The sequence below is a fragment of the Folsomia candida genome, unplaced genomic scaffold (genome assembly GCF_002217175.1).
Source record: "Folsomia candida strain VU population unplaced genomic scaffold, ASM221717v1 Fcan01_Sc047, whole genome shotgun sequence".
NCBI classification, from domain to species: Eukaryota; Metazoa; Arthropoda; class Collembola; order Entomobryomorpha; family Isotomidae; genus Folsomia; species Folsomia candida.
In genome coordinates, this window is record NW_019091239.1 from 638696 (window position 1) to 662865 (window position 24170).

Consider the following 24170-nt stretch of genomic DNA (forward strand, 5'->3'; position numbering starts at 1 on the left):
GATTTTTGGTTATGGAAAAGTTATGGATTGGATTGGATTGGATAATCGGAAATCTGGATTGGATGGATTTTTGGTTGTGGAAAAATTCTGAATCGTCACTGTGTGAATTTATGTATAGAAATCATAACCAGGACGTTATGTCATTCTTAATATTTTAAAATCTATTTATCTACTTAACTTTTAAATCAGGCGAGTGTATTGCTGGTTTGTCGGTAACATTAACATAATTGTGAATTTGGCGTATGAAAGGAGAGCCAAATTCACTAATGCTTTCGTTTAGTTTTTGCCTGTTGATTTACGGTTGTGCATATGCGTATCAACTAGTTCTGTTATACCAAAAATATATGGAAATTTAACAATAGGTGTATATATCATGGTCGTATTTTTTTAATATACATGAATTGCTGATTTTCTAAATACTATATAAATGTTTTTAAACTTGATTTTATTGGTTTAATTTCAAAGAGTGCGCGGTAATATAGATTTTTTTTGTTACTGGTTTGCGTTTTTAATTAATTGAAAATTATGGATTGGATTGGATATTTTAAATCCAAAACTTAAAATGGATTGGATAAATCCAAATGGATTTTGGATTGGATGGATTTTTCGTTTTGGTAATCCATTTCACCTCTAATCCGAACCTTCCAGAGCAGGGAACACCTCGTCCCCACGATCCTCAACGAGTGGGACGACGCCAAAAAGAAGAGCACCAAGCTTTCCCAGCTTGGCAAAGATTTGAAACTAATCTGCGCCGAAGGTTTCATCGAGTCCAATAAATTCACTACTTTAATTAACCAATTAAAAACGGACTGGAGGAAATTGAAGGGGTTAAAAGAAGTTTATTCCGCTCGAGATAAAAAGGTAAACAATTCGATTTTTGATGTCAATATACATATATGTACACTCTTAGAAATCTGGTAATGATTTCTTGGTATTAAACTTGGTGCCGCTTGGTATTAAAATTATACTGCGGTCCGTAGAAATTTTTTACCGATATTGCAAAAATTTAATACTGGGCTATTTATTACTACACCGTATTACTTATGAATATCACTTTGGTAGCGTCATATATGAATACCGACCTTTTGTAAATATCTAAATGATGGTTGTTTGCAACCCGGTCTCGAGATCTAATACTATCGTTCGCAAAAAAAATAAAGTTCACAAGACCGCAAAAAATTGTAGCTTTAAAATTGATTTGCGAACTTGTGCACATCCAAGGCTAGTAAATATTTACGTAGTTCGCAAAATAGTTTTCACAAATATGTAAAATTTTCCAATGGGAGAAGTCCATAAATCTCCATATTACATAGTTACCGAAGTTTTGCTTTTTAAAATTTTAGAAATTCCATCACCAAATTCTGCGAACTGATATTTGCGAAGTGTCTTCACTTCGTTGCTTCGCAAAATTCGCAATTTCGAAATGCGAACTTGTAATGAATGTCCTCATCGAGTTTTTTATGCTAATAAACAAGGCGGTGAACAATTATTGTAGTTATGGAGAGAAGTATACCAGGTGCTGACAGGTGACATTATTTTTTCGAAAAATTGAAATTTTTAGGAGTTTGGGAAACTAGGATTTTTGAGTGGTTGCGATGCGTTGGTAGGTCACTGGAAATGGTAACAAATATGAAATTGATATGAGGGAATATTTTGAATAAAGGTGAAATATCTCCAAAATATCAGTTTTTCAAGAATTTCACAGCCAATTCTTATGCCACAAAATTCTATAATATATCAAATTGATCGTATGGTCTAGACCGATTGATTGACACCCCATTCAGTGTGGTGTGGGCAGTTAACCCGGATTTGACCTTTAGGTGGTCATTCCGATCTTCTACCAACTTAGCAGCGGTCCACCCACACCGTTTTTTTTCAACTTCGGTCATCAGTTCTGTGATGAATGTTTAATCGAGGTGGATTTCGTTAATTTTTAAAAATTTGGAAAAATCTGACTGAGGTAAAGAAATCATTCCCTTTCAGAATTTCATGTGTTACCATTTCCAGTGACCTACCAACGCATCGCAACCACTCAAAAATCCGAGTTTCCCAAACTCTTAAAAAGTTCAATTTTTCAAAAAAATAATGTCACCTGTCAGCACCTGGTATACTTCTCTCCATAACTACAATAATTGTTCACCGCCTTGCTAATAAATAAGTACTAAATTTGAATATTTTTTTTTGTGAAACTGAATAAAGAGGTACAAAATGTTTTCGTTATCCTTCCGTTTCTTACCCACAAGATTCGTCACAATTTACGCAGATATATATTATTATAACGAGCGCCGGTACATATGCAAATGTGTGCGTAAATATATAAATTGAATCTTAGCGCGTAATTTAATGCATCAATTTTAGCCCGTGTGCATATAATAAGGGAAGATTAATAATACAATATTTCGACAATAATTTCATGACAATAATTTCGCCATTTGGTACTCACATGCTGTTTTACCACATTGGTTTTTTCCGCCAACCTGGCTTTCGCCAAACTGACCGTCAAGCTTAAATATGTACTTATTTAGATATAAAATATGACTTCAACTAAATTTTTAAATGCCATTTTTTTACACTTATACACCAAAATTACAAATATCAGCTTTTATTACAATTTTAAATTAAAAGTTGAGAATTTTATAAATATTAAAAATATTTACTATACATATTAAAAAATCTATATATTTAAATTAATAGCAAAGGTATTAATATTGACATTTGGCAAATAATTAGAATTACATTTAAATCACTTACTACCATTCATTTATTAACGAATTTCGTTAAAAATATACTTTTGGAAACCTTGCAATCAACGAAAATTAGTAATTAGTTTTTGGAGATTCATAAAAATCTTTGCCAAAAAACTAAACATAAAAACTGTAGCCTCAGATTCTAAAGTTGTACAAACTTACAAGTTAATTAATAGAATGGTGGTGAGTTTATTTAAATTAAGATATGTAAGCCAGTTACGTTACCTTGGAATTTTTCTGAAGGCTAATAAATTCCCGGAGCGGAGAAATGATTAAAAATGTGCTGCTTTTTGGGTCCAATGTTAACTAATGAATTAACGTTTTAATTGTAAAATTGTATTCGTAAAATATGAACCTTACAGGTTTAGGTTTCTGAACGATAGGAGTTTCGTCAATATTTCTGAGGATGAGACCAATGATTTGCTTTCTGGAGGAAGATTTCCGTTCGGCAGGTAAATTCGGAGGTGTAGAATATTCCACTTGGACAGGATGCATGTCATATTCATATTCTGGGGGCGAAGATCCCGTTTCAGCTGGATCTAAAATTTTGAAGAAAAAAATCACTTTTTTAGCATTCTTTGTAATTGTAAAGTGTACAAAAATTCGCAAAGATCAGGGCTTCCAGTATTATTTATTATTTATAAAACTTGTGATTTCAAAGTTTACATATGATATCTCAATTATTGAGTCAAGTAATGCGAAAATAATTCACGCAGGTCTTGTTAACTTTGTAAAATCTGCAAAATCTGTAAACTTTTACAAAATTTTGCGAATATTTCTGAGGATAACTAGGTTCAAATTTTGTGTACTTTGTGTAAAGTTAGTAATTGTAAAGTCTCTTTAGTTTGCAAAAGTTTATTTGACAAAGGGCATGGATTTTACAAATTTACCAATAACTGCGTGAATTGTCTCACAACTTTTTTCTAACAGGGGATTCTAAGTTTGCAAAAATTTGTAAGCGAATGTTCCTGGAAATACGTACGTAAAATTTTGTAAAACCCTGTAAATTTACAGAACTTACGGATTTTCATTTTACAAAGTTACCAACGCCTGCGTGAACGGCCTCATTATGTGTGTAAAAATTATGTTAACTTACACTCATCATAATTGAAATCGAAATCGTCCTCTTCTTCGTGTTCGTCGTATCCCTCTTCTCCGACCGGAAATGGTTCGACTTCCTCCATTTCATACGGGAGGAGGTCTTCCTCTTCTTCGCATTCTTCGTCGTCGTCACCCTCCTCGTCCGATGCCACCACTTCGAGCTCTTGCATTTTGATTTTACACCCGCCCGGGTGGAAACTTGTAACCGTTTCTTTTCTTATCTTCCTCGATAAGGTCGCCCTGCTGCAGCGTGTTTTTAGCATTCTTGATAACGTGGTTGACGTTACCTCCGTGTGTTTCGTACTTTTTCACTTTGACCTCCATATTTTCACCTTTTTCGATAACGTCGCTGTGATAAGGCTTTGGATCCCCGTCATCTGCTTGGTACTTGTTCAATTTGACCTGCAGACTTGTCACGTTCGAGGTAAAAGAGGACATTTGAGTCACAAATTTGTATAAGGTTTGTTTTAAATTTAAATTCTCGCTGGAAGTTGGACCAACTCCTGCAAAAATATATGTAAATGAATGTCATGAATAATTAAGCATTAAATAAATGAGGAGATTAACTAACGTAAGGTTTTGTAATGATGTAAATAAGTTTTATTACAGTACAAACGTTTAAAAACGTAGAATAAGCCTGAACAATTTGTAACCAGATTTGGAATCTTTGCATAATTCTGTAACCAACCACGTGTCTATGCACATGTGTATATATCATTATATCATATCATATTACATGTTTATTACACATTTTACACCGTTACAAAAATCCAATCGAATAAAAACCTACATTTTAATTATTTAAATTTAAAAAAATGCATGTTACCATTTTCAATTTCCAGGAAATCTTGAATAACTTGGCACGTCTCGATAAGATGATTGTGTAACAGGTCGAGTTGGTTGCTCAACTCGAGTTTCACAATAATTGAAGCCGTCATGATTATTAGTTTGTAATTTAAGACTCTATTTAAATTAAATATTTATGTTTAAAATATATTTTAGTTTTGTTTCAAGCAATTTACATAAATTTGTGATCAAAATATTTTAAAAACACCACGTTTTTTAACCGTAGCCTAATTATTGTACTAACTTAACTTAAAACCTACGAAGTTTTTGTAAGTTTCCGACACAATAATTAAAAAAATTGTTACGTAAAAATGTTGTCCATTAAATTCACACGGACCAGATGACTGGACAAGGAGAAAGTGTGTTACATACTCATACGTGAAGAGTCACAGTTGTCGATTGCCCAGTTTTCAATGGTTGTTTTCATGAGATTTTTGCATGGAAAAGGAAACGTTTCTGGCGTCATTTACCCTTCTACATAAATTATAAACAATTGGAATTTTTGAAATTAGAGTTATGGTCAACCAGAATAACAACTTGAAGGAGTGAAATAATATTTTTTTTCAGTCCTGTTTATCTTACTCACCCGAAGTAGAGCATTTTCAGCTTGCAAGCTTCTGATTTCCTCTTCCAATTTACATTGAGCTGGTGATTTAAAAAAGGGATTATAATTAATTGCTAGTGGACATGAATTAGAAGAAGTTTTTGTAGAAAATTTGTTTAATAAGTCTCATGTTACTATAAAATAAAATGTGAATTTACTCTCGTCATCGTCAATCGAAATCAATCGAAATACAGCTAGTATCCATTCCCATGTAAAAGTACAATACAAATTTACTGCGACTGCCAACAAAAAAAGAGAAGTCTTTGACTGATTATCAGTTCCCTCAACGTAGTAGATAAAACAGGCACCGATCACTAGAATCACAATGAGCCAGCACAATAGGCGAATTGCTTTTTGCATTGTTGGGGGAATAAATTTGTTCCAATAGCTGCACAATTTAGAATATATTATGTTGTAAATTATGTGTTTTATCTTTCCCCCTGACATTATGTATTTTTTAGTAATGACTGAATGCTTACTGAAGACTGGAAGTAATTCTGGTAGAAATAAACTAAAGTAGTTGATGACAATGCTTGAAGACTGAAAAGCAGCCCACCTTCCTTCCAGGAAAGTCTTTGATAACCAAATTAATTTACATATTTACAGAGCTTGGTTAGATTTAAGGTTTTTTCTTCAAACGTAGACCTAACGAACAATATAGCCATCAGGGTTCGGAAAAACCCAGGGTTTTAATCAAAAATTATAAAACCCATGGGTTTTAATGGGTTTTACCATGTTAATTGGGTTTTATTTGGGTTTTAATGGGTTTTATTGGGTTTTATTGGGTTTAAATGGGTTTTATTGGGTTTTATTAGTTTTAAGTAATAACTTAACAAAAATAATTCGGAATTTGTATCTATTCGGAAATTATTTTTGCTTTATAACACTTGAAATCTGCGATGCTAAAGGATGGAGTCAATTGTTGATTTGTTCCGAATTTTCATACACTAGAATAGTAATGAAATAGACTACTTTAGAATGAATTGAGATAACGCCTTCTAACGTATAGGAGATGTATTTAACTTCTAGAATGTAGTTTTAAGGTGAAACTCAATTAAAACCCAATAAAACCCATTAAAACCCAAATAAAACCCACTTAACATGGTAAAACCCAGTGGGTTTTATTCATTTACAACCCATTAAAACCCATTAAAACCCAATAAAACCCAACCCATTAAAACCCAGGTCGGAATACCCTGATAGCCATTTTATGGGGTCGTGCATGAAACCTTGATGAAAACTTGAAAGTATTTCATAAAATCACTCAATCGGAAAGAAACAAGCAGTCGAATAAAAAATAATTTTTCATCATGTGCAAAAACAGACTCAGAAAAAATGTATTTTTGGGGTGAAAAATTATTTTCTGCTGCGAAACAATGTGCTTGCTTCGATTATTTGCATTTTTTTATTAAAATTTTGAAAAAATTGTGAAAGGAGGAGGCACCCTCCTTACGTGAAATGCCCCACCGTGATATTCGGCTCAATTTTTGATATGTTGTACATCTCGACGTACTGAACAAAAAATGTATTGGTCCCTAAGCCCTAAGTGACCTGGTTCGACCGGAAACAGAGGTCAAAGGTCAGTGCACTTTTTCGCTCGAAACCCCACAAACCGTATATTTTCGGAAAGTTACGGACCTCGCAAGTCCGAATATACACCATACTTGGGTCAAAGGTCAACCCTTGACCCTTCGAGGTCAATCCTTGACCCTTCGAGGTCAATCCTTGACCCTTCGAGGTCAATCCTTGACCCTTCGAGGTCAATCCTTAACCTGTCGAGGTCAACCCTTGACCTGTCGAGGTCAAATATGTCATTGAGGCAAAGTAAGATTTTTTGGGAAAAGTGACCAAGTACATTTCTGATAGGATGACTGCACCCTTGCTGGAAAAGGTCATTATTACATAGTTGGTTAACACTATCATTTGGGTTTATTGATCTTGATTATGTAGTGTTAACCAACTATGTAATAATGACCTTTTCCAGCAAGGGTGCAGTCATCCTATCAGAAATGTACTTGGCCACTTTTCCCAAAAAATCTTACTTTGCCTCAATGACATACTTGACCTCGACAGGTTAAGGATTGACCTCGAAGGGTCAAGGATTGACCTTGAAGGGTCAAGGGTTGACCTTTGACCCAAGTATGGTGTATATTCGGACTTGTGAGGTCCGTAACTTTCCGAAAATATACGGTTTGTGGGGTTTCGAGCGAAAAAGTGCACTGACCTTTGACCTCTGTTTCCGGTCGAACCAGGTCACTTAGGGCTTAGGGACCAATACATTTTTTGTTCAGCACGTCGAGATGTACAACATATCAAAAATTGAGCCGAATATCACGGTGGGGCATTTCACGTAAGGAGGGTGCCTCCTCCTTAATGGTTGACTCACTGATGATGAGAGTTAATTGTTACCAAGCTGATGGACTTGGGGGCCGTTCATAAATATGTAACACGAGAGGGGATAAAGGCCCTCGGAGTTGCAGGATGTGACAAAGGGAATAGTGGAGGGGGTAAAAGTCCTACGTTACCTAAAGTAGTCTAAACTTAGTGATTGCTGAAAAAAATAATTAAGAATTGATATTAGCGAAGTAAATGTTTTTCCGGAAAATTTATTTAATACCTTTAGCAATTCTTACTATATAATTCTAAAAATTCCCTTTTTTTGGATCTTGTCAGAGCCTTGAGATTAATAAAAGTGGGATTAATCGTTAAGATTAGGGATTGATTTTTTCAAATTCGGGATTTAGGATTGAGATTAGGGATTAATTACACTCGGCCTTAAAATTAATTTGGGATTAAATCTCTCGAGTCATTCAATGGGATTGGGGATTAGGATTAATTTACTCCGATTTTAATCCCGGATTAGTATTAAATTAGTATTTATCGTGAGTCGCATATCTAGTTGATGTTTGCTTTGGTTTAGTTATATTGTTTGAGAAGTCAGGAACGTGTGATTGAATTTCAATTCTACCGTGGACTAATGACCGCATAAATACTGATCTAAAGTGTGAGTGGTCACTTACATAAGTCACCATTTGATTAACATTAAAGTGTGAGTGGGCACTCCCACTTTAGGACGGCCATACGAATATGTACTGTACACATTAGTGGCATAAAGTAAGTTCGCTTATAAAGTCGTCACCGAAGTCAACTTGGACAGAAATAGTTTTATCAATAATTCTTAATACACGAGCTATTTGTTTTACAATAATTGTTTGTGAAATACAATTAAAAAAATTCGCTTGATACTTAGGGGGCAAAAACTGAATTATGTCGGGGCAAATATCAATGGGGGTCCATTTCCACAATATAGGGGGCAAAACCCATAATGATAGGGGGTCGTTAATTACATTCTTTTCGGTAAATAGTTATGACATATATATTTCTGATTGAAACAAAAGGAGAATTGGTATTGTCTCCGAGAATTTTCAGCAGGTGGAGCTGATTTAATCCCATTTTAATCACAAACTTGGATTAGGATTAATCAATGGGTTCCGGGATTAGGATTATTTATTTCAAACTTCTTGGGATTGAGGATTAGGGATTGAAAGTAAAAAATTACGGATTGAGGATTGGGATTAATTAATCCCTAATCCCAATCCCAATTTCAATCCTTAATCCCGGATTAACCAGGCTCTGGATCTTGTTGAAGGGATGTTCATAAATTATGTCACGGCTTGGGGGTGTTAAGGTAGAAGTTTTCCGTGTCAGGCCTATTTGCGCCATATTTTGAAAGGGGGTATAACCCGTTACTGAATTGCGGAAAATCCTCTCCCCCCAATGGCCTCCCAGTAATAACCTCCGACAAATAGCCTCCTGAGGAAATTGGCCTCCCTTACCAATGGCCTCCCAACCAATCTCCTCCCAAGCCAATCGCCTCCAACCCAAAATCCTCCCATGATAAATACACGCATTGTTTTTAATACTTACTATGTATAACTTATCCAAATCTTAATTGTGTCATCATCGAGAGAGATTATCTGGGAGGTTGTCAGACAGTGATTAGTTGGGGGTGGTTGTCAGAAGGTGATTATCTATGTGTGCTTATCTGATGGTGATTATGTGGGAGTGGTTGTCTGATTTTTACACTGGTTCGTATGCGTCAGGGTTGGCCAAGATAATTTAACAAGATACAAGATATCAGATACAAGATACAAGATATGTCTTGTATCTTGTATCTTGTGTAACGGAGTTTATCTTATCTTTTATCTTGTATCTGAACGTTTCGCAAAAGTATTTGGTATCTTGTATCTTGTATCTGGAGAATTTATTTCAATCATATTTTATTTGAAATACTAGTCAAGATACAAGATACTTTTTTAATGAATAACCGGGAAACTTGTATATTTGGTAGTATTAAAACTTGGAATAATGAACATTTAAACACCTCAGTGTACAGCTTTGCGGAGCCGGACGCAAGATTCTGTTGTATAACGTCGTTATATTTATTTATGCACAGTAAATGCACCCTCGCCCGTTGGTAAATTTTTTAATTTGCTTTTATATTCCTAATTTGTACCACCATTATAGCAATTATTCCTAATTTCGACGGAATATACTGGTAATAACAATTTCAGCTAGATAGAATAATGTTAAAAAATCAGTATGGGCCACAAAATAAATATGAAATTTTGGAAATCCTCAGTTGTTAATTTGTTTATAAATTATAAACAGAGGGTGAGGACTTGCATTATAAATTATAATGCAAGTTATGAGTCGTATACTATCATTATTACCAAGTTACTCGGCTACAATACAAAAAATCAAGTGGTGCATAGTTATTTCTTTGCAAGCTCTGAATAAAGTATCTTGTGTCTTGAAAAAATTATTTCAAATAAATATCTTGTATCTTGTATCTGGGATCACAGCAGGTAAAATCTATCTTGTATCTTGTATCTTGTGTAACTCGAAATATTTGTATTTAGTATCTTGTATCTTGGGTTTCATTCAAAATATTTTGTATCTTGTATCTTGTATCTTTGAAACAAATTATCTTGGCCAACCCTGGTATGCGTACATTGTTTTCATCACTAATATGTAAAAGTGCGTATTTCTAGTTACATATTGACGAATAACGCTCTCTTGCTGATGACTAAATAGTGATGATGACACAATTAAGATTTGGATAAGTTAAGTATGAAAAACAATGCGTGTATTCATCATGGGAGGATATTGGGTGGGAGGCGATTGGCCTGGGAGGAGATTGGTTGGGAGGCCATTGGTAAGGGAGGCCAATTTCTTCAGGAGGCTATTGGTCGGAGGTTATTACTGGGAGGCCATTGGGGGAGGCCATGATCCGTAAGCCCCCGTTACTAACAGGGAGGTAGGGTATGAAGAATTGAAATTTTTAGAGGACATAATTTATTATGTTTCCTTATTAGACAATCTTTTCTGCAATAGGCCCAACTGGTGACCTGCGCAGCTGGATGTCTACCTCCATGGGTAGGAATCCTCCTCACATAATATATACAAATATTATCATGGAAATCATTTAAATAAATTTTCCACTCATTTGCCCACTTGATTAACATGGAGAAAGGAGACCATAGTAAAGAAATAATTCAACTTAAGTTGAACGCACAATAGTTGTCTCCCCTCCCCTTGAGGGATTTTATCAAATGCTTTCAATTTTTCATTAATGTTTCATTCAAGACCCCCTAAAATTGATATATTGCTGGTTGGGTCTATGTTTTTATGCACGATCGTTTAACAAAGTACAATCCCAGTACCTCTATTTATATTACTAGATAACTATGGTTTTTACCTATTAATTCCAGAATCTTTGTCACCATCAGGAGAAAAACATTTCCCACTACCACACCCATGAAGGCAATGGAAAACAAATCAATCCACGTCCTCTCTGCACACAGACCGTACTCTTTGATGTAAACTCCAAGGAGAACGATGATGACCCCGTAGACAAATAAAGCAATTCCTCGAAACCATCCATTTTCCCACATTCTTGGGTACATTCCAAAAATTGCTTCAAAAACTAATAACAAAATTTTAATAATAACCAGTCATGCCCCTTTATAATAGAAAGGTCTTACACGCTGTGCTTGGATCGTCTCGATATTGCTGACGTCGTTCCAAAACTCCAAGTTTCTATTGTTTTCAAACGTTATTTTCAAAACAAAACATTTAAAAATAAACTTACATTCTTAATATATTTTAGTAAGGCCTCCATGTTTTCCATCCGAGCCTCTGGATCTGCCATTGAAACAAATGCTAAAAATTTGCACATATTCCAAATTCAAATATTTGACCTAAAATATTTCTGGGATAGATTTTATTAAGGTGTCGCAATGGCTACCATGTTATTATTATTATCCACATTGCTGTATATTTTAGAACCAGGTCCACAAATAATTTCTAATATGAGAATTTTAAATTGTTGCATCGGTCCCATTTATAAAAAATACTTACTAGCCTTCTTGTCATTGGAATGCACAAAAATGTTACCAGGGTCCCTTCAGTTATTATTCAGGGAGCATGACCTCAGCAGAATTTAACATCAATTTAAAATTTTAATGGCACCGAAAGGGCTCGGGACGCTTATAACCCATTGCCTAACCATTCTCTCATTCCTAAAATTTGTAATGTTAAATAGCTGATTTAATATTTAACAATCTGAATACAGTCTCTCGATTGTTTTTTTTAATCCGCGTTTTTTGTGACTGTTTGTACCAAAAATATATCACGAAATTATATTACAGGGTGGCCCTCAGTAACTGTAAGTGAAATGAAGCGCTGTAGCTTCAGCAGTTTTTGTGTTACAGATTTCTAGTAAATTTTAATGGAAAGCCAGTTAATTTTTAAGTAGAAAACAATTTTTGGTTTCCGAAATTTCCTCCCCCAACATTAATGCAGAGCTGAAGACGCGGCCTACAGCCCTCGATTGCAGCACGCTCGGAATCCGTGGACAAATTGTTCCATTTGGTGGTCAAAGAATTTTTTAAAGCTTTCAGACTTCTGTGAGGCTTAGAACACACCTTTGTCCCTAATTTTGACCGTTTTTCACAGTCCAGAGATTCAAATCCAACAAGGAGCATGACAATTCCCAAGCGGAGATAATGTTCGGAATTTGGTTTTTAGCCACCCTTCGCTCATTTTTTGCAATATTGACTGGTACTGAGTCCTGTAGCGAGGTCCAGTCGACTGCATTGGCTTGGATCTCATTTAGGGGATGCACCCCGGCCTCAAAAACGTATCTCAAAGATTTTTTTTCTTTCGCGTTCCCCCCCCCCGTTTCGACAAAATGAGGATAAATTACCCCTAATCAGCTCTCATCTGCCAAAATCACCACAAAACATGGATAATGAGAACTTTTGACCTGTTTTCTATGTTGAGGGATATCTTTGACCTATTTTGCGTAGACGAAGTCATTTTGTTTCTTTAAAAAATCCTTCACAGTGAAAATCCGCTCATCTGGAACGAGAATTTTCTTTACTCTTTTTAGCGTACCGCTTAAAGAGAGCCCTGCATTTCTTTAGCCCTGTTTTCTTTTGAGGGATAATCAGCATGCGGTAAGTGCTACGTTTCAAAGCCTTAAGTCCAAGGATCAGTTTGAGCACTCGTTGGATAATGTGCAATCTACAATGTCAGCTGTAAGGCTATTTTCCGTTGGAATTTCGAGAATTTTTTCGGATTATATCCTTCAACGCCTTCACGATGGGTGTGGTCCTTGGAGGTTTTCAAATAATCGTTCTTCGACTGTTTTTAGTATATACTGTCCCCATGAACGTTTTTATAGTGCGTTAGACTAAATTAAAGTGCACGTTCGATTTCTATCACACTTTTCATATTCACTATTTTTCTTCGCATTTTTGTCAAAAATTATCGCCGGCCGCGTCCTTTCAAGATTTTCCCTGCTGATATGGTTTGCGAGTAATTAAAAACGGACATGTGCTATTTATGTAATATCGCACGGGGAATCCAATGCGCTTATCAGATCTTGATTATCTCCAGTGGTTTTGCCGTTAAGAGCTAGTTACAGCTAGAATAAGTCCACTAGGTACGGGTGTGACTTTCAGTGAATACTGCGATCTTAAGAGGCCCCGCAAAATTGTTTGAACTAGGTTTTATCAATGAAGATGATAAGAGTAGCTTTTTCTATAAGTGGCTTATTTCCTACGGTGGCCCATGGAAGGTGGCTTTTGGTGAGTGGTTTTTTCCTGGGGTGGCTTATTTCCTAGTGTGGCTTATGGGGAGTGGCTTTTGTTGAGTAGCTTTTGGTGGGTGGCTTATGGTGGGTGGCTGGCCTCCGTATACCATTATTCAGACATTTTATGGGGGAGCGGGTCGATAAAATGTTCACGATTGTTCACGGGGGAGGAGGTTAATTTAAAATCGTTTGTATAAAAGTTGATTTGCTGCATTGTTAAAAAATTAAAATTTTTGTCAAAGATTGTCGCATATATAAATTTGCTCAAGTCATTTAATACTTCGTGTGCTAAAATATTTCATATTATGTGGAAATTTTCTCAGTATTTTAATCTATATTATAAGCGAGCATGTCTGTTGGTAACGGAAGTGAAAGTAAATCTGCCCGTCCCAATCCTTTGTCCGTCCCGGAAGTGAAAGTTACGAAAGTCAAGCTTGAAGTTGTGCGTACTTTAAAAATTAGAAACACGTTAATGAAAAACGTATGTCGAAATTCGAATCCGTTCTGAAGCTATCGTGGATTAAGACAGACAGACGGACAACACATTCCCATAAGCGACTTCGTTTCATCCCTTAATAGAAGTTAACGTCAACACGGCGAGTCGAGGAGATGGTCACGACTGTTGTTGGTGGTGGGTGGCGGGGTTCGGACAATTGAGTTTTACGTAATAAATACATAATGGGGATTCTTGGTACCTTTATAAGCGGTGAATACCCCCATCAGAACGGATTAGAATTTCGACACGCGGTTTCCGCAAACGTGTTTCTAATTTTCAAAGGACAACTTGGAAGATTAGCGTTTTAGGTCATAAGGTCACGGCGCCTTGGATCGGATTTTTTTCCAATCCAAATAACCGATAGGATATTTTTTAAACGGATCGCATATTTTATTCATCCAAAAAACATCGGTTCGGATTTCTGAAAACACCGACTCAGCTCTCTGGTGTACACGACGCCGAAGTCGAAATTGTCGAATTTTTTGTTTCGACGGTTTTAGACGCCGGTTTTGGCGAGGATTTCAGAAATCCTCAGCATCTCGACGTGTGAGGACTACATGACCCTGTAGGCGGGCCCAAGGTCGAAAAATTGAATTTTGTCATGTGCGAATCTACTGAAAGGTATGGTTGAGTACGTTCAAACTACGCGGGTGAAATGTCCAATCGAGGCGAAAGGACACGAAGGGTGATGTGAGACAATGATCAATGGAAAGTATTGGAAGACGATGTGTGTCCACATGGAAAATTCAGTGTTTTCACCCCATTGCTGCATTTCGTTTGCAACGGTTTATTTACCATATACAGAAAAAAAATAGAGTAGATATAGCAACGATATAATAAGTAGAGTAAACCACCTTTTTCTCCGCAGCCGACCACACCCTCTCCCCCTTGACTGTCCTCGGCCTGTGTTTCTCGTTTTCCGTCTGCCCAGGTTTGTACAATGCGTGCAGTCATGACAACACAAATGTCGCAATATTAACAACTAGCACCTTCAAAACTACATCACTTTATGATAAAAACAAACTTACGTTCATTTCCTAAAACGCTTGAGTAATGATCAGGATGAGGCTTTCCCTCTAAAACTTGAGGATTCTAAAGCAATCAAATTTTAAATAATAAATTGAAAATTGTTAAGCTAAAATGTACTTACGTCTCCCTCTGTTCTTCCCATTTTCGAACCTCCCGTTCTCATTCACTAAACTAAGCCGCCACTTGTCACTCACTTAGGGGTGTCTAACAGTGACACCCCTTTACCCGTAATACCAGTACCGTCTGCGTCAAATTTTTGTTCGAGATTTTTATTCGAGAATTTTGAGAATTAAAACCTTGCCTTCTCACGGGAGTATATTTGGGTGTATTTTGTTGTCATAAATCCCATCTGCTGACTCAGTTGCGCTTTCTCCATCAACCCATGCCTACTCCACCGGTGAAACGATAGAAAGTATTGGAACCTCCATATATTACGTCATCATTTTAGTGGGTGGGTAGTTTAGGGCTGCCTATCTTTTCCATGTTAAAATTCCCTATCGATTAATGTACACGTTGGGTGCTAAAACCGAGAATTTTTGAACACGTAATATATGGATAGCCCCAAACGTAGTTCCCAGTGTTTACTGTTGACTCAGCTATACCAGAGTGCACTGTATATTTACAGTGTTCCTCCTGTTAAAAGCACCTGCAAGAAATTAGTACAGAAAAATGTTTTTGAAAGTTTAATATGTACACCCAAAAAAATGAAAAGTGTACACAAATTTGTAGGGTTTCAGAATAAAAATAAAAATTCTTATTTCAAATATTTTTACGCTTTAAATGATCCACAAAATTAAAGTATAATTTATACTAAATTACTACTTTAGGAATAATTTAGAAACCATGGCATGATGAGAATTTCTGTAAATATGTATGCATGCAAATATAGAACAGTATGGTATGAATTGATGATAAAATATGTCTCAAAAAAAGTATTTGGTTATGATTTTAGTTTACGCATATATGCAGATACATAAATACTAATGTTTTATTTACATATACATTTAAATGTATTACTTTAAGAAACAGGAACGTATTAAATACGTAAATAGGTACACGCATTGTAATTATGTAGTAAAAATCATGAGGCAAAAGTTTAGTAAAATTGTAACCTGCAAAAATTATGAAGCTTTTATTGAATCAGAAATGATAGAATAATTATCTTTTCCTTTATTAATACAATTGCGAGATTTAATAATTGCCACGAATTTTAGTTTTTTGCAAACCATAAAATTCTGAAAATATGTGTATTATGCGTAAGACCACCTTTTAATCAAACATTTCTGACATGAAAAACCCGACCCCTCAAATACACCCATAACCCCCACAAATTTACCAAACTCCAACAACCAATCCCCACCGTCCCGACTAAAAGACCCCACAAAATCATAAAACCTACCCCCAATTTTAAATTCAATCCCTCCATTTTCTCCTGTAACACCGCCACCCCATCGGAATTCTCCTTAACCTCCACATACACAAAAACTACCCCCAGCAACACCACAAATCCGGCGGCCACCCAATTCTTCCATCTTCTCACAATCTCATCCAACCTTTTCATACCTTCCCGTCCCCCTCGCACCTTCGCTAAAACAATCGCCATGGTAACGAGGGGATACCGAAACCCCAAAATTATACAGTACAACGCCAAATTTACATACAAAATGACCGCTGTCGCCGTGCTGACGTGGTTTTCCCCAATAAAAATCATGACCAGGGTGTAAATCTGGAACATCCACTCGGGCAGGATAATCCCCCCGGAACCGGAAACGGAACTAGCCCACGCCCACCCCGTCCGGATCGAAAGAATGAGTCTGTGCACCCCAAAGACGACCCCGATCGCGGCGTCTGCGCCGATATAATGATGCTTAAACCAGGCGTCAACATGGGACACGAGAATGATCAGGGAGGAAGCGATACCGACAAAGACCGTGTCCAATTCGGCGGTGGAGTTGGGGTTGGTGTAGGACGCGACGAGGTCAGAGGTTAGCCCGAGCAGGAGCATGAGAACGATGACGGCCCAGTCGTAGGTGGCAGTGGAGATCTTGGCGTATGTTCTGGCGTAGAGGGCGCGGGCAAGGTCGTCCTTTCCGGAGAGGATGGCGGACGCGAGGGAGATTTGGGCGGGGGTGGAGGTGGGATGAGAGAGGGGGAGGAGGGGTCCGTGGGGGTGTGTTGGTCAGGTTTGTGGGCAGATTTTATGGGGAGAGGATCCATTTGTGGCGGCGTCATATCGACTTCTATGAAAACGATTAAAATTTTTAGATGAGTATGTACATTTTTACGTGTCACAAAACGTATACAATTAGTTAATTTAGTAATTTAAAAATTTACATAGTTATTTAGGATTTCTTGCAGATTTTCAGTGTTTTTTTTTCTTCTTCGTAAACTCGTAAGGAAGTGAGTTTAATGTGTGACGGTTTAAGCTAAATTCAATTTAAGCTTTTTAGTTGTACTAAAGACAAATTCCAGTCAGATATAACATATACATTACGCATGTATGCATGTGGACGCTCTAAAATAAGAACACGTGTCGAACAACGTGGTGTGATAAAGAATCCTGGATTTAGGGACAAAGGCATTTCAAAATCAAGGGTTCCTCTGTCCGCTTACATATGTATGTATGCATACGTGCATTGCACAGGTAAATGGTTAACAAAGGTTCATATTCAGTACATAACAATACTTTGCAAATGAGGAGCATGCATAAAGAATGGGAGCTATTTCTACAGGTATTTCACACAACATTTTTTACCTACATTGCCTCGAGATACACATGTACAGAAATATTAGAATCAAATTATATCTGAAGGATATGCTGTCTTCCTAAAATCCGTCACATCCGTAGTGCAAGGGCTCCTGACAACTTGAGGGATTTTACGCCATGCATTGTAACTAACTTTTACAAAGTTGGCGATGCAATAAGGATGTATTCATAAATACATACATACTTTATGTAAATATCAATATGTACATACAGTAGACTCCATATATCTGCATATCCTATGCATGTGCTATGCTCAACTACATGCAAAATCTCAACCGATTATCCGAATTTGGAACGAGTAATATTAATTTGTGCAGAATTTAGTGGACAACAAACGGTGAAAATGGTGTTTGCCATCAAAATTTATTACTCATTAAATTATTACTGTAGACAAACAATGCAAAAAAAATCGCGCAGAAGTCTGCGTACCTTTGAGCAAAAATAATTTAAAATTCAAATTTAGCAAGACATTTTAGCTTAAACAATTTTAATATTTAGTTGGACCCCCATTAGCCTTAATAATTGCTTCAAGACGCCGGGTCATGGAGCTCACTAAATTTCTGGTCACGTCGGGAGAAATTTCATTCCAGACTTTTTCTATCCTCGATTTAAGCCCTGGAATTCCAGAAAATGACTCTTCTCTGACTTTTCTTTCGATGTGTTCCCAAAGATGCTCGATGGGATTCAAATCTGGACTTTGAGGAGGCCAATCCAATTTGACAATCTTATTTCTTTTGAAGTATTCCATGGTGGACTTCGCAGAATGCTTGGGATCATTGTCCTGTTGGAATGTATATCTTCTCCCAAGTCCAAGTTGCCTGGCAGATTCCTTCAAATTTCGGTCAAGTATACCTTGATATTTGAACTGGTCCATAATTCCGTCCACGAATTCCATTTTTCTAACCCCATTCGCCGCCATGCACCCCCATACCATCACAGATCCACCTCCGTGCTTTACGGTAGGGTTGAGATTCTTGGGATTTAAAGCTTGATTTGGTAGTCGCCACACTCGTCGACGTCCATCTGACCCAAACACATTATATTTCGACTCATCGCTCCATAAAATGCTATCCCAAAATGATTGGCCTTTGGAAATGTGGTCCCGTGCAAATTGAAGTCTTTTGGTTGCGTTTCTCTTTGAGATGAGAGGCTTTCGAACTGCTGGTCGGGACTTTAGGTTTTGCTTGTGTAGTACTCTCTGGATGGTATTGTGGCTCACCTTCTTCCCAAACATCTCCTCGACCTCAGTTGCAAGTTTCGGAGCACTTAGTGAAGGAGATATTACGACCTTTTTCACGACATGGCGGACTTCTCTCTGGGTCAACTTTGGTTTCCGTCCACTTCTTCTCTTATTTTGCACTGATCCAGTGAGTTTGAAATTTGTAACAATCCTCTGGACCGTCGATTTAGCTAATTTGTACTTCTCGCCTAATTTTTTGTATCCCAGACGCCCATTTTCATCACCTTTCCAATCTTGGATAATCCGATCGCGGATGGCTATGGAAATCTCTCTCCGTGGTGGCGCCATCATGACCTACGGTAAAACGAGTGACAAAATATTTGTTATGAATCTCTGAAATGTATTTATTAACTTACCTTGGTCAAACAAATCAGGGGACGTTGTTTACTTTACGAATTGCAGAAAGGTACGCAGACTTTTGCGCGCCGAAATTTTGTCATCTTATATTTCAGTATGTGTTCCACAACTAACACGAGTTATGGGCATTAGTTAGAAAAAATTCAAGTCCCCATTAAATTACCTGCAATTTGATACTAGTTGTTTCAAATTTGGATAATCGGTTGAGATTTTATATGCAACAGAGCATAGCACATGCATAGGGTATGCAGATATATGGAGTCTACTGTACCTAGTCGTATACACTCAAGTGTCAATAGCTGATTGCTAAAAAACTACGCCACAGAATTAAAATCTGATAAGTGCATTAGATTCGCCATGCGATTTACATTATGATTCACTATGGACTTTGTAATTTTTGAACATCTGGATAAATATATAGGAAATTGAAGAGAAGCAGGCGGCAATAGTTTTTCACAAAAAAAAAAATCCAAGAAAAATAGTGAATTTGACATGTGCTGAAAAAGTCAAAGGTATACTTTAATTTAGCCCAACGGACTATAAAAAGGTTCATGGGGACCGTATCGACAAAGAACAGTCGAAGAAGAATTTTTTGAAAACCAACAAGGACCACACCCATCGTTAAGCCTCTCAAGCCTGGAATCCGTAGAAATTCACGAAATTCCAACGGAAACCGGGCTCACTGCTGACAGTGTCGATGCAAATTATTCAATGAGTGCTCAAATTGAACCTTAGACTTAGGACTTTTAAATGTGGTACTTGCCACAGCCTGATCGAACCCCAAAGGAAAGCTAGATTAAAGAAATGCAGCAGTCACTTCAAGCGGTACGCTCCAAAATAAGTGAGCAGGATTATTTTTACAAATGAGGAGATTTTCACATCGAAAAAATCTTTTAACAAGCGAGTTGTCCTAATCTACGCAAAATCGGTCAGAGACATCCCCCGATATAGACAAAAGGTCAGAAAGTCACATTATCCAGGTTTTTTGATGATTTTTGCAGATGGGAGATAATTGGGGTAATTTCTCTACATTTTGCTGAAAATTGGGGGGAGGTGGGGGAATCAAATTTCTGAATAAATTTTTTTGAGTCCGTGGTACATCCCCTAAGTGAGATCCAATTCAATGGAATCGATGGGACCTCTCAGCAGGACTCAGCACGAATTTATAGTGCAAAAAATGACCCAAGCGTAGCTAAAAAAAACAAATTCCGGTCTTTATCCCCAATCAGAAATGGTCATCATCCTTTCTGGATTTGAATCACCGGAATATGAAAAATGGTCAAAGTTAGGGACAAAGGTGTGTTCTAAGCGCCGTAGAAGTGCGGAGGCTTGGAAAAAATTTCTGACCCCGGAATGCCACAAAATGTCCCTGGAATCGGTGCGTAATTCCATCGAGGAGTGGTCGTGTTAGTGTGGTCGCAAAAATTTAGCGTAGCATTGACGCAGGAGGAGGAAATTTTTAAGACTAAAAATTGTTTTTGAATTGAAATTTATCTGGCTTTTCAGTAAAATTAGTCAAAAATTGCTAAGTTGAGAACTACAAAAGTAATAAAGCTATATGTCATTGACACTTGAGTGTATACGACTAGGTAGACTTACACATATTTACATACGTACATACCTAAACTTTTTGAGGCGTACATAATGCATGTGACCAACATGGGAGTTAGGGTTAATCCGGAATCTATTTATAAATGATATGTAGTACATGTACAGCACATATGAATTTATGGGGCCAGAAATTTTGACTCAAAATTCCCATCACACCCTTCACGTCTGGTCCTTTACATGCATAAGATGCCTTAATGGCACTAACTTGACCAGCGCTTACATATAACCATGTATGTATATAAATACATATATACTTCACAACTTTTTTTGAAAGGTTGACCCTGTAGGCGATTTGATCCTCTAAACTTTAACGTAGAACCATTAACTTCGGAAGGAAAGTATTTTTACCAGGAAGGCTAAATTCGATTGGATCATTTAGCCAGAAGCTTGTCAAGCTTGTCCAATCAGACCTATGATTTCATTCTTGTAGATAAAAACGTGTCACTTAAAGTTAACCAGATTTTACTGGAAAATTTATGAATTTTATCCATTCTTTTCCTCCATTCCAGCCACATATTCCAAACCATTCAACTAATTCGACACGAGAATATTTCCTACAATAAAATGTACCCCACCGATTCACAAGGAAGCGAAGAAGGCCGACTTGCTGCCGTCCAACGCCACCAATCTCGATACAAGGCGGCCTCCACGGCGACCAGGAATGCCGCGCGGCTCAAGCGCCTGGCCGAGCTGAACGAGAAAGCGGAACGTTTAGGGATTCGGGACGGATGTCCGCTGGGCAGTACCATGGCGTCAGAAGAAGGAGCAGTACTTCCCCTCACCAGTTCTGGAAACGATGGTAATTCAATTAGAGAAAGTTTCCACATTTTGTTTTCTAAAGATTTAGAATAATAATTGAATGCATATTATGTAAATCAGGGAGGTTAGATGATGATGCGCTTCGAGCTCGATGGGCTGCTAGGATGCAGGAGCAGTACAACGAGACAAATAATACGGGACGACCAGAGGGAGAAACTTCGGTAATTTAAATATTTTAATTAATCCTGAGAGTTAAATGTACACATATTTACTGAATTAGGTATGTAACATCGCAAATAATTAACTACATATTGTGGATTTTTTCACTGTTTAGGGAGATCTTGGTGCCAGTACCAGTCAGCAAAGCGTTCAAGATCGTTCCGTGGACGGAGTAAGTGTGCACTAAAAAAATAAAATTTAAATGATTATAAAATTAAGTAGGTTTCTTAAATATTTCAAATGAAATATTTCATAATTTAGGAAAATTACGAGATAAAAGGTCTTTGTCCAAAGCATATTGCCGTCTTGGAAGAAAAAGTTGCACAAATAAGGACCCCCCCGGATGTCGCCGTCTTGCAGAAAAATTCGAGGCGTTTGAGCAAGATAAAAAATAAACTTTCGATCATTAAGGCTCAGAACTTGACCACAATAGTAAGGAAATAATTTGATTTATTCATTCAAATATTTTACGGCATTCAGGAAAATATTACTATATACAAAAAAATACGACAAAACTAAAAAAAATGCAGAAATTTTTAAATTCATTTCTAGAGTTTTGCTCGATTTAAAATAAGAGGACTCAATTTAAGTAACAATTTCATGAAAAAATGCTCAGAAATTCATAATTTTACGTTATTCGTAAATATTAAATATGTATAAGTATATTTCCACGGTTTTCATACCCATGGAAATATATACACATTGGGGGTACTCATTACATTACGAGTCGCATTGTTGGCTAAAAAAGTTCGCAAGTTAGCAAAAAAATGCTTTAAAATTCATTTGCGAACTTGCCCATCTCCAAGGCTATCATTTAATTAGCAATTTTATTTTTTCCATGGGAACATGCGAAATCGTAATGACATGAATACCCCAAAACAAAATTTATTGAAAAATTGACCATTCACTTATGTATGTATATATTTACATAATTCCACTTACTGATTTTTCCCAGGGTCTCCAATCTTTCGAACACCTCGTACAACGGGAGATCACCCTTCTCAACAAAGTCACCAACCTCCTGACCTCTCACCAACGTGCGTTATCCGCCCTGGAAAGGATCGAGGTAGAAGGTCCCCTCCTCCGAGAATGGATGTCCCGAGCAATCCAAACCTTCCAAAGCAGAGAAAATCTCGTCCCCACGATCCTCAACGAGTGGGACGAAGCTAAAAAGAAGATCAAAAAGCTTTCGCAGCATGGCAAAGATTTGAAACTATTCTGCGCCGAAGGTTTCATCGAGTCGAATAAATTCACGACTTTAATTAACCAATTAAAAACGGACTGGAGGAAATTGAAGGGGTTTAAAGAAGTTTATTTCGCTCGAGATAAAAAGGTGACAAAGTAGATTTGTGATGAATACAAATGTACACACTTAGAAATTTGGTATACTCAGGCAGGTATTGATTTATCGGTATTAAAGTTGCTACCGCTTGGTATTAAAATTATACCTGTCCTGAAACATTTGTTATCGAAACGGTAAAATTGTAATACCTGGCTATTACTACATCGTATTTACTTATCAATACCGCTTTGGTAGCGTCATATGTACATATGTACATGATTACAACCGCTTGGTATTGGCTTCTGGATTTCTAAGTGTGTATGTGCAATTAATAATTTTGGGTTCAACTTTATCCATGATTTTTTTTTGTGTGCAGATTTTATGCTCAATTTGTGTCGGACAAGATGTGGATTTCGTTTTGATGTGTGGACACCCCTTTTGTGGAAACTGTATACAGCAGATGACGCGTTGTGCGACGTGTCGCGAACCGATTACTGGGATGATTAAGATTTATTGGCAATTGTAAATATGGTGCAGCCCCAGTACTAATAATTTATTTATACTTTCAAATTTCCAATACTTGCAAATTAAATAAGTTAAATAAAGTCAAATAATTACAACTGATTAATCGATATGAATGTAATCTGATGAATTTTTTCTAAAAGTTACGCAGTACAAACAAAAGATTAAATTTGGTGCGAACTTCTTTAAGAACTTTTGAGCGAAGGTAATATATAAGAGTAAATACATGTTGAGTTTTGTGCTGCTACAATTAACAACTATTTAACGAATTTGAATATTTTTTAGTGAAACCGAATAAAGAGGTGCAAAATATTTTCATTGTCTTTTCGTTTCTTACCCACAAGATTCACCACAATTTACCAGGTATTATGTATTAATTACGAGCGGTATGTAAATGCATAAACTTTAACCCGTGTACATATAATAAAT

General features: G+C 36.8%; 2 protein-coding genes across 4 annotated transcripts; one reads left to right on the forward strand and one right to left on the reverse strand.

The window, feature by feature from the left end:
* Nucleotides 1-3042: 3042 nt before the first annotated feature.
* LOC110861901 lies at nt 3043-15351 on the reverse strand. 3 transcript variants are annotated; one of them, XR_004833306.1, is made up of 10 exons: nt 15106-15351; nt 14984-15047; nt 14810-14878; nt 11453-11505; nt 11346-11400; nt 11060-11287; nt 5281-5339; nt 4675-5168; nt 3844-4351; nt 3043-3286 (listed from the first exon to the last, which is right to left on the reverse strand). XR_004833306.1 is itself a non-coding variant. In XM_035845109.1 (8 exons), the coding sequence occupies exons 1-8, from the start codon at nt 15145-15147 to the stop codon at nt 5157-5159; spliced, it is 582 nt and encodes a 193-aa protein (XP_035701002.1). In that variant the 5' UTR covers nt 15148-15351; the 3' UTR covers nt 4426-5156. The 3 variants fall into 3 exon arrangements, 1 of the variants encoding a protein (XP_035701002.1); XR_004833307.1 differs by lacking the exons at nt 3043-3286; nt 3844-4351 and adding an exon at nt 5457-5871 and having other exon boundaries at nt 4426-5168; XM_035845109.1 differs by lacking the exons at nt 3043-3286; nt 3844-4351 and having other exon boundaries at nt 4426-5168.
* A 5942-nt stretch (nt 15352-21293) lies between these two features.
* LOC110861962 lies at nt 21294-24053 on the forward strand. Its single transcript, XM_022111097.2, has 6 exons — nt 21294-21758; nt 21839-21939; nt 22053-22109; nt 22199-22369; nt 22893-23270; nt 23596-24053. Exons 1-6 carry the CDS (start codon nt 21524-21526, stop codon nt 23743-23745), a joined length of 1092 nt encoding a protein of 363 aa, XP_021966789.1. The 5' UTR covers nt 21294-21523; the 3' UTR covers nt 23746-24053.
* The last annotated feature ends 117 nt before the right edge of the window (nt 24054-24170 follow it).

Coding starts and splice junctions, on each gene's coding strand:
- LOC110861901 (XM_035845109.1), bottom strand. CDS start 15,147: ATGAGAACGGGAGGTTCGAAAATGGGAAGAACAGAGGGAGAC. Junction 14,879..14,983: donor AAGCGTTTTAGGAAATGAAC/GTAAGTTTGTTT, acceptor AAACCTGGGCAG/ACGGAAAACGAGAAACACAG. Junction 11,506..14,809: donor GGTCGGCTGCGGAGAAAAAG/GTGGTTTACTCT, acceptor TTTCAATGGCAG/ATCCAGAGGCTCGGATGGAA.
- LOC110861962 (XM_022111097.2), top strand. CDS start 21,524: ATGTACCCCACCGATTCACAAGGAAGCGAAGAAGGCCGACTTGCTGCC. Junction 21,759..21,838: donor CACCAGTTCTGGAAACGATG/GTAATTCAATTA, acceptor TATGTAAATCAG/GGAGGTTAGATGATGATGCG. Junction 22,370..22,892: donor CTCAGAACTTGACCACAATA/GTAAGGAAATAA, acceptor GATTTTTCCCAG/GGTCTCCAATCTTTCGAACA.